We start from the raw sequence: 10,998 nt of genomic DNA on the forward strand, positions 1-10,998 counted from the left end.
GGAGGTGCAGCTTCAAAAGAGCCGTAAGAGGGTCAGTTCCTGGAGAGCATGGGGTCTACTTTCATAAGGAACCATGTTTCTTTTCTTTTTTTTAAGTACTGAGAAGGCTGCCAATACAGACCAGGCATGAGATGGTCTGCATGAAACAGGCATAAGACATTGCATGAAACTAAAGTTTGGAATGCCAGTCCCTCTGGGGCTTACAACCTCTGCAATGTACTGTACTGTACTGAAGTTTCCAGGTGTCTCTCAACTAGGGAATTAACCATTTGTTACACCTTTTCCATTGCTCAATATCTTAAGAAGGCTCAAGATCTCACTTCCTGAAAATTTCCAGCAATCTGTTACAGTCCTCCTAGATTTGTTATTACAGTTCCATCTTTCATGTTTTTCATAGAAGCCATGGGTCTCCTGAGCCACAATTTGGCCTTGGCACTGGGGGGGGGGGGTTTAATCTTTTCTCTTATGTATTGTCCCTGATGAAAAATGCTGTTTGTGCTTGTATGGTTTGTCCTCCCTGGAGCAAAGGGTAGCTTTGGAGGCACAGAGATTTTCAGCATGAAAGAGCAGGGGGCAAAAAGTGAAATCCTATTCCCCCACGCCATGGTTCTGGTCTGGATTGAGCACCCTGCAGTTGCTATTTGAAAAGACAGAATTCCAGTCTACACTGCCTGCATGGCGCTTTCTTGCTCTATAGATGCATTTTGCATTTGCTTATCTGTTGTATTTATACCCCACCTTTCCTCCTGAGAGAACAGGGTCATGCACATTGTTCTTCGCTCTCTCTTTTATCCTCACAGCCAGGCTGAAAGGGAGTCACTGGCCTAATGACAACCTGGGAGCTTTGTGGTGCTTCAAACCCAATTTAGTGCTGGCCACCACACCACCCTGGCTCTCCTTTGCTGAAGAACCCAGAGGCAGAGCTCTATCGCAGTGGCCATCATTTGATCAAAGAGGTCCTGTTTTGCCTGCAGAAGGTCCCAGGGACAGTCCCTTTCATTTCCAGTTAAGATTGGGGGAAAGGCTGTACCTGGGATCCTGGAGAGCTACTGCTGGTCCGGGAAGACAGTACTGGGCTATATATGCTCTGACATGAAGTATGGCCTTTTCTTGTACATGGTGCATTGACAAGCACACATTTCCCAAAGATGTGTTGACTGATTAATGGCTATTTATTTTTCTATTTATTTAAAAGATGTATATCTGTCCTCCCCCCCCCCCCGCCCTTAACAGGGTGCCCTATTGTAAGGTGACTTACATCAAGAACCCGCAAAACAAAACAAAAAAGCCAACAGCAGAGTAGTGTGCAAGTGTACTGCAAGTGTGGGATACATTCTCAGAGAGCATTGGGGAAGAAAAGAGGGCTCAGGATAGCTCATGTCCATTGTTCTGACATCTGCTCCCCCATACTCCCCTCCCATACTTCCAATCTTAGAGGCAGCTAAGGGAAAAATAAGGGGAAAAATGGGCCTGGGGGATTGCAGGGAGAACAAACATTAACTACCCCCTCCTGTCCAATTGCCTCCCTACGCCTGCGTTGGCATTTCAGATGTGATGCCAGGAACTCTCTGTTAGGTTCATCATGTGCAATCTCTCCTTTAGGCTGGAGTTGAAATGCGCAAACTGCTGATTCTCATGGAACCCTCCCAACCTTTCTGGTGAAGATTTATGTGACGCTCAGAAGCTTGTGGATTCCTACACGGAACCTGTGTTTGTCCAATAAAGGATGCCATTATAGATCATTACTGTTTATACTTCATATTAGAGGTGTTTTTTTTTCCTTTATATTTGAGAACCCTGAAATTCACAGAAGTTGCTTGGTATCAAGAAAAGCTCAGTCACACAACCCAGATCCATTATGCAAATTCATGAATGTTGCATATACTTGTTGTTTCCTCTTTTGTATAGCATGTATGAACTAAATATAGAATTGCATTTTCTTCTTATCAATAGTTTCTGTGCCACCTTGTGGGGCATAAGTGAATCATCAGCTAGTATACTTTCCTACCCACTGACTTTGTGTGTGTATGTGAGTAAATTTTATCAACATCCCATTTAGATCATTTGTCCAAACACAGAGGTGACGATGAGGGAATGCAGACCCGTGTTCTCTGGAAAAATTTATTTTCATTTGAATTCTTTTTGCAAACAGATTCTTTGGAAATAATTACGGATTTGGTGTTGGGATTATATGATTCCCAGAGAGTGTTCAGCAGGCTGGATAATTATCCAATCAGATTGCATTTTTAACGCATTTGCATTGCCACCTTCCAAGAATTCCTTTCTGGGCACATCACCAGGTGGACAAGAAAGTGGTTTTTCTTTACATTGTACATTATACAAAAGGCTCAGAATTGGGGATCAATGTGCATAGGTTCATTATAACTAGTTGAGCAACTGATGAACTTTATGTGCTAATGGGACCCTGCAAATCTAACACCACAAAGAACTTCCATGTCACCTCAAATGCAACACTTTTTGGTGGACTCATGGCCAAGCATGCTATTTTGAGAGAGGCATGTGATCAGTTTCCCAGTGGTTTAAAAAAAAAAAAAAAGCAGCCATGGCAGATTGCCAGTCTGAGCAGAGGAACAGAATAGGGAAAAGCTGCTTCACCTTTCCCTCCCGCCATTGTTTCACCCAGAATTACCCTGATTTTCTCCATGCAAGGAAATAAACACAGAAGCCTTATCTTTTCAAGAAGTTGAGAAAGTAGCAGGAGAATTTTGAGTAGAAAATCAGTAGGAAGGGAAAGGTTAAGTACCCCATATCTTCCAAATTAAAGCACCCATTCTATACAGACTTACCTGAGAGTAAGCGCCATTGCACTCAGTGAAACTTCCTTCTGAGTAGACATGCATAGAACCGAGCTTCAAGACACTGCTAATTATTACCCATTGCTGATAGCTTGGCTCTGCCTGCTGTATACTGTATTCATTTACTTTGCTACCACGTGTCATCTGCCCATTTAAAAGCTGGGGGGAATGCTGTTGTTCTTTAGGTTAAATGTAAACACTGGAAAAACAGTACAGGTAGTGTACTGTCCCACAGTAAGTTATTACCAGTTCAAAATATACCCTCAGCAGCTCCAGTGTTTGCAAAAGGCTGTTCACTCATGGTTATGTGAATGCACTTTCAAACTTGCACTCTAGAAATGAGTGTCCCTGTGCTGCTCTTCCAGTCACAGCTGCAACCTTCAGAGCTGCTTTTCTGTGTGACAAAAGGCTGGAAGCTGTCCACACATTATCCACAAAATCTGTTGTTGGCCCTCAGTTCACACATTCACAGCCCAATCCCATCCAACTTTCCAGCACCAGTGCAACCACAATGCAGCCCCGGGGTAAGGGAACAAATGTTCCCAAACCTTAAGGAAGCTTCTGTGACTGCACCCCCAACACAGGAAGCAGTGCATACCCCATAGGCACAGCAGCACCGGCACTGGAATATTGGATAGGATTGGGCTGTCAGTTGCCTATTACCATATGCAGAGCAATCAAGTGTCATCTTTGCAAATGACAACCAGGCCTCATGGGTGTGTTCTGTTAACCCAATTCCTCCATCATTACATCAGTACTTTCTTGCCACCAAACCCCCCCCCCCCATTGTGAGAATCAACTACAAAGAGGAAGCTGAGAGTGTGTTATATACAGTAATAAGATAAGGGATTAAAAAACAAATGGTGCAGGACTGTGTTACAGTATTTCTGTTTTTTCTCTGACCTCACCCTTAGTAATCCACTTCATAGCCTGCAGCATTGTGGCTGACAGGTCTCTGTAGCAAAAAAGTTCCCCTGGAAAACTGGAGAGCTTGTTTGCTCTTGTCTTAAGTACACCACCAGACAGTCACGGCCAAGTATCTTAGCCGTGTGGTTCCGTCTGAAGTATTCCGTTTCCATTTTTCTCGAGCCAGGTTGTATAAGGAAGTACTTATTGCTCACTCTTCGTTCCTTTTTTTCCTGACGGTTCACAGCTGAAACAAACAATGTGTCTTTGTGTTTCTGCATAGATTATTTGCTATATTTTTGCAAGGAGAGTTCAATCAAGTGGAAAAATGCTGAGCCCAGCTGGGAAAGGAGGGTCCTGAGTTAACTTGTGAGCAGCAAATTGTTGCGTGGATGGGCTTGCCTGCTCTGGGACATCTCCCTCAAACTTCCAATAGATATTTATGAATCTCCACAAGAAAAGATGTCTATTCCCAAAATCTGTATCGAAGAAATGCTAGATGGTGCTGCTGATGGGTCTGGAGATGGATCACCTTCTGATGACCATCTGAGGAATCTGAAAGCTCTGACAGAGAAACTGAGGCTGGAGACAAGGAGACCTTCATATCTGGAGTGGAAGGCCAAACTCAAGGGGCTAACGTGGAGGAGCCACCCCAAACCTCCTGAGGCAGAGGAAGAGGGCAGCCAAGATGAGACGCCGATAGAAGAAAGCATTCCTTTAAGGGAGGCGCGAGTGCACATCAATGGAAGTTCCTCCCAACAGCAAGCGATACTAGCCTCAGAGAAAATCAGCAGCTTTGAAAACATTGATGAAGCTTTAAATTGGCTTCGGAAAGAATTGGTAAGCATTGGCCAATCTTGGCCATTTTTGGTTCCTTCCTCTTGTCTGTCTTTTTTTGAATTATTCGTTTTATTTATGTGTACAGCATCATCAGTGTACCTGCATCTTGAAGTATTATATAGACAAAAATGAACAGGTCTCTGCACCCAAGAAGCTTAGAATCAGAAATGTGGATTCCATCCTTTCCTTCTTTCTTCCTCCTTTTTGTTCCTATTTCTCTGACATTTCTTTCTTCCCTTCCTTTAGGCAACTGGGAAGCATGGAGAACTTAGCACTGGGAAATAATTCTTTAAAGCACTCCTTCAAAGTGAGATATGCAAATAAAACTGCATACTGAACCTCCATCCCTGTTTCTACTCCAGCTTTCTGATTCACTCCAGTGAAGAGTACAATGCACTAAGTATTCTCCCCATACCTGCTTATACTCCCCCCGATAACTTAAAATGTTAGGTTCAACAATGTGGCTTCTAGAAGTTGTGAAGGCGCTCACCTTGGTGGTGCAGTCACTGAAAGTGCTGTTCCAGTTGCCTAGTTTGGCTCACATATGATGCAGTCGAGAAAATTGTCGATTGACAGTGGATTTGGGGCAGGTTGGAAGTCTGCCATGTGCAGGTCATCACTCCATGTGGCAACCATGGCCATGTGGTGAGCCATTCATGCACTGGCAGGATCATGTATCTCCAGTCAGATCACATAGATTGTGAGCCCTTTTAGGACAGGGAGCTATTTAATTATTTGATTTTGTCAGAAAACCACTTTGTGAACTTTTTATTGAAAAGTGGTAAATACTGTTGTTGTTTTTGTAACAACAATAACAACATTCTGTATTCCACAGCAAAAGACCCAAATTCTGCTATAGTATGGATAAAATTGCCCCATCTGCATGTGAACTGCGGCATCTACTCAGCAAACAATAGCTTAGACAACCTCAGCAGTTGTGTGCCTCTATTTCCAATCAATGTTAATGCCTAAGGGCACTAACCAGGTCTACTCAGAAGTAAGTCCTATTTTGTTCAATGCGGCTTACTCTCAGGAAAGTGCGGTTAGGATTGCAGCCTTAGTGGGTTTCCATGATTGCCTGCAGCTCAGCCATCACGTTGCAAAGGTAGATTGCTACCCCAGTGCTAACTGCTATGGTTTCAGTAGAAATGCTGATCAGGGCACTTAGCTGTATTTTAAAAAGGACAGGCAGCAGAAAACATTTTAACTTTGCTTCTGCTTACCCTCAGATTGCAACTGCAGGTTCCTTTTACCCCACTTGCTATAATGTTGATTTGGTACTGTGGAAGGCCAGTAAGTCCCTAGGTATGCTCCAGTTAAAACTAGGTGTTGGTGGGAGGTACTTAAACAAGATTTTAGTTCTCCCACTGTATCTGCTGTGATCATGCCCCTTCTGTTATTTATTACAAGCACCTCTTTAATAAAGCCAGAACAGGAAAAAGTCATTTAAGTGAAGTGAAGTGAACCGAAGTGAAAGAAAGAAACCAAGATTATGCATACTGCTTTCTTCAGTTTATCTTCACTTAGGGAGTCTTTTTTTGTTTCCTGTGTAAGCCCATGAATTGGAAAGAGAGAGAGCACAAGACCTCTTCTGCAAAAGTCAACTTCACGGGAATAGAATGCAACCTTGTGTGTTCCACACTGTGGTTATCCTGTTGCTGGATCTGCAGGCATTCCCAAAGGAGAATTTTTCACTCTGTGAGAAACTTTGAGTTTATTGAGGACACCAGAAATTGAGCACCATCCAAAACTCTGGCACCTTCCCCACATTGTGCCTGTAATTCTTTTGTCAGCCATTACAAAGCTTTGTCTTCTACCCTTTTTGCTCCTATCCTGTTGAAAGGAAGAAGCAGATCTCCCCCCTCCCTTCTCTCGTTTCATTGTAAGAAGGGGAAAAAGAAAGACCCTTCTCACCCTAATTGTAGTAAATGAAAGGCAGAGGGAAGCTTTATCTCCCTGGGAAAGTTTGCTGCTTTGGGAGCTGTTGAAGATGATCTGATTCTCTTTTTGAGGATCAAAACTGTGTTTTAAGACCTTAAAGTTACAAGAATTGCCTCAACAATTTAAACAAAGCTCCATCTAGTCCGGTAATCTCTTGTGAACAGCAAGATTCACAAGTATTTATTATACAAGCAACACATGAAAACGTGAAGCATTCCCTCGTTTTTTGTCCCAGCACATGGCAAGTAGAGGAAGTCTGCCTCTGAACACAGGGGCCTCCTCTAATTATTGCTGCAAACAGCCCTGTATAGACCAGTCCTCCATGTCAGGTTGTACAACCTTTAAAAAACATCTTTTTTAAGCCAATGAGCAACACCACATCCTGTGGTGGTAGTTTCCATAAGTTATTGATGTGTTGTGTTAAAAACTCCTTCCTGTTCCCCTTCCTGAATCTATTAGCCATCAGTTTCATCAGTTGACTTGGATTCTGAAGTCACTGTTATTTTAATTTTAAAATACAGGCATGCCTCCGTATCCACAGGAGTTCCATCCGGAACCCTCTGTGGTTAAATGAAACTGCGGATAAGGCGAATGCCTCCCCCCCTCTGGAGCTGAGGGGAACTCTGCTCCCCTCACCTCTGGAGGGTCCTCAGAGGCCACAGACACCCATCTGCAGCCTCTGCCAGGCTCACACCGAGCCTGACAGTGTAAAAAAAGCTACTTCTGATTTCTCCGTGAAATGGGAAGTGACGTTTTTAATGCCTTATAAGGCATTGGGAGGGCCAGGGGAGCCCCAAAGCAGTGTGTGGATATGGGGCTCCCCTGTACCTCCCTTCCCTGCTTTTCCCTTCCCATTTTTTGAGAGGATTTAACATTTATCTCCCTCCTCATGCCACTCATATTTTTATACACCTCCACCATGTCTTCCCTGATCTTACAGCACAATCGTATGCATGTTTACTCAGAAATAAGTCCTATTGCGTTTAATGAGGAGGAAAATTTATACATGCAGTTCCCAACTTATGTACAGCTTCCAGTCTGGATATTTGTCCAGAAGTTGGAACTGACATAAGTCAGAACAGCATTATTACACAGGCACAAAAGCACAAGGCTGGACAGACCACTGCCCAACAAGCACAAGCACTGACAAAGGTGCCCATCCGGCTCTTCCTGGCTCAGTATTTTTGTGGAGATGTGAAAGCACAAGACCAGACAGACCAAACCTGCACAAAAGTTGGGGCATGCGTAAATCAGACACCTGTGCTTTGGGAATACATGCATAGGATTGCAGCCTTAATCATCATTTTGACAATTAAAATGCTGATTGCTTTTGCCTTTCTTTGCAGGCAAGGTTGCTCAGCACTGTGATCATTTCAGTTGCCCCTTTCTGTATCTTTTCCAGTGCTATCATATCCTTTTTCACTTACCCTCAAAACATCCCTAAAGGGTTATGCAGATGAGGCATCAGGACCTGCCACTGAAGCTGAACTACTTTTCTTCTGGCTTGCCACCAGGTGGCAGAAGTCTAACAGGGTGGTACTACTAAAGAATTCTCATTGTAAATACCACAAAGGGAATTTAGCTGTGCATGCACTGTTGTCTCCACTTTGCAAGTGAGAAAAAAGTGCTTTTTGAAAGGTACATAAACAGTGGGGGAGATAAAGGTTGGGACTACATCAAGGAAGGGAGGTCCTTTAACTTACTGCAGCAATGTGACAATCCACTGAATTAACTTTGACCATGGACCAGGCAAGCCAATGGTCAAAATATATCTGGTTTATTAAAAGTTGAAACAGAAATGATTAAGAACACAATCCAAATGGCGTGCTCAGCCTTTGCACCAGCCTGGGAGTGTGACAAATGTGCCATAAAGCATGTTTGCGCCTCCTCTAGAGTCAGCTGGACCAGCACAAAGATGTGCACAAGTCCATGGAGGTTGCATCAAGCCTCCACTGCATCGACTATGAGTAAGTTTATGCTGGTAAAGCTAAGCTGGCACGGAGCTGGGGGGGTAGCATAAGCCGGGCAGGAAGGAGGCATTTCAGGGGAGGGTGTGCAGGGGGTGGCCCACGGACAGGCAGCAGAAAAGTGGGGGATGGGACCAGGATACAGCACTTGTGCTGGACCCAATTCCCATCCAGTGCAGTGCAGCTCTGGGCTGCTTGGATCTGCGCCACCTCTGTCATGAGGTTGGGCAAGTTGCCTTTTCCTTTAAGAGAAATTTTAAACTGGTTGCTAAATAAAAGAAGATGTGAGGCTATTCAGGTGTTGCTAATTGGTTGGCATTCTTCAGTCTCGGAAGACTATGGTGTCGCGCTCTGAATGGTGGTTCAGGAACAGAGTGTCCTCTCCAGTGCGCAAAGCCTGGGTAAAGTAGGTATGGAGGATAGGCTGTTACCCATGCAGCAAATCCCCCCTCTCCACGTCGCTGAAATGGTCCAATGGAAAGGCAAATATGGTTGGTTCCAGCAGCGTCGCAGGAGTTGCCAGAGCACGACTGTGTTCAGCCATGAACTGCCTCAGGGACTCCGGCTCCGGATTTTGCCTCGAGGTTGACTCCTGAAGCCTTTTCCATAACTGGATGTAGCCACAAGGCAGTGGAGGTTTGGGATCAGAGTTTTCCTTCTCTCAGATGAGCTGCCTTCCCAGGCTGAGGAGTCCCATCTACCCGGTGGCTGTTTAGTTGCCTCTTACGACAAGTACAGCCAAACTGAGGGCCTATTCTGATCCCCCAGCCCCCAGGGGATTTAGCATATAAACCCTGGGTGTAGGTGCTAGATATGGGACAAACCTGCAGGCCTCCCAGTATAAGTTAGGACTGCACTGTCCATGGAATAATAAAGGTGAATAAAGAGGGTATGAGCTTGGCAAGAAAGCATAAAGAATGGGTTTCACCAAAAGGATGCAATAACCATTAATGCCCAGATGGCCTGGGAGAGGTAAGCAAATATTTTACCCCTCCATATGTTGTCTGGCCATTGTACAGTCTCATTGGACCTATGCCAGCCACCTTGGGTGCCCTTTGGGGAAAAAGGTGGGGTAAAAATTGAATGAATTTTGCTGACATAAGTTTGAGGAGAGATAAGGAGTGTGTTGGGGTTAGTAAAATGGGGAGAGCATACTGGCATGCACTGCTGCCCCTGAGATCCACCCTTTCCTGCCCTCAAAATGTCCCCTCCCCCACCCTCAAACATTCCTGTCTATGACCTCACCTGCTCCAGCATGGCATTCAGGACCTTCTACTGCATGCTCAAGGCCTCTGGCCACTTGCATCAGCAGCCTTGAGGCGCACAGCAGAGGCACACCTTCTATAATGCTGCAGCAGCACTGGTGCTGAAGTTCTGCTGCTGTGGTACCCAACTGAGCATAAGAAGATTCTGTGTGAATGTGTGAATGCAGCTTTCTTTCTTACTTTCTCATTTATATATTCCATTTATTTGTTTTGGTTCTACCTGATTTTGAACTGTATCTGCTTTTAATTAATAGTGAGTCACCTCAAACTGGGGAGAGGCAGGATAAAAAGTCTGATGTAAGTAAAACAAAGAATTTTGCTGAATCAGATTTGCTGAATCAGAGGTGGAAGAAAAAAAACACAGGTGGGGAGCAAATAAAGGGCAATGTAGGTTATGAGTATGGCAAATCATGGATTTAAGTGGATTATTTTGGTTAGGTGAACAATAAACAGATATTGTTGGAAACCTGAAGTGTGGCTCCTCTTCATGAGCAAACCTGTTAATATCCCAAGTACTGCCTAGGATGTGCATTCTCACTGAGCAGTGGCTCATCCCAGTTCACAGAACTCCAAGGGACAAATGGACAAAGGCCATTCTTCTTTCTCTGGGAAGAGCTGTGGTTTCAAATGTGTTCACCATGATGTTGTTATCCCATCATGACACTTCCTCCTCTCTTTTCTGTTCAGATGGAAATGCGCCTCCAGGACCAGCAGCTGGCTCGGCAGCTCATGCGTTTGCGCAGCGACATAAACAAACTCAAGATTGAGCAGACCTGTCACCTCCATCGGCGCATGCTCAATGATGCCACCTATGAGATGGAGGAAAGGGATGAGCTCTCTGACCTGCTCTGTGACTTCCCGCTCACCTCCTCCTTCAGCCTCTCCACCCCGCTCAAGCTCATTGGCGTGACCAAAATGAACATCAACTCCCGCCGGTTCTCGCTGTGTTAAGGGAAGGGATTGGGTGCAGATAGTGGGTTTTGTGGGAGAAACACACAAGAACAAGCGAAGGAGAGGGCTTCCCCATTCTCTTGCCTGGTAGGGAGACATGTGAGGGCACACAGAAGGAAGAGAAGACAGAGTGGGACTCACACTTGTTCTTCTGCAGAACCAGTATGGGTGGTCCATGGTGATGGTAAAAATAGCATCCCAAAGTGCTTTCTGGTTGAGGCAAAAAAAAATAAGAATAATTAGGTTGCCTCAAGTTAGAAAATAGAGACCACCACAGGTAAACATTTGCTGTTAGAAACATCCCCAGTGTGT

At 44.7% G+C, this 10,998-nt stretch overlaps 1 protein-coding gene across 1 annotated transcript; it reads left to right on the plus strand.

The window, feature by feature from the left end:
* The first annotated feature begins 4,184 nt into the window (after nt 1–4,184).
* FAM167A (family with sequence similarity 167 member A) lies at nt 4,185–10,686 on the plus strand. The gene is made up of 2 exons (XM_066611950.1): nt 4,185–4,562; nt 10,423–10,686. The coding sequence occupies exons 1-2, from the start codon at nt 4,185–4,187 to the stop codon at nt 10,684–10,686; spliced, it is 642 nt and encodes a 213-aa protein (XP_066468047.1).
* Nucleotides 10,687–10,998: the final 312 nt, after the last annotated feature.

Source organism: Tiliqua scincoides, chromosome 1, assembly GCF_035046505.1.
Source record: "Tiliqua scincoides isolate rTilSci1 chromosome 1, rTilSci1.hap2, whole genome shotgun sequence".
NCBI classification, from domain to species: Eukaryota; Metazoa; Chordata; class Lepidosauria; order Squamata; family Scincidae; genus Tiliqua; species Tiliqua scincoides.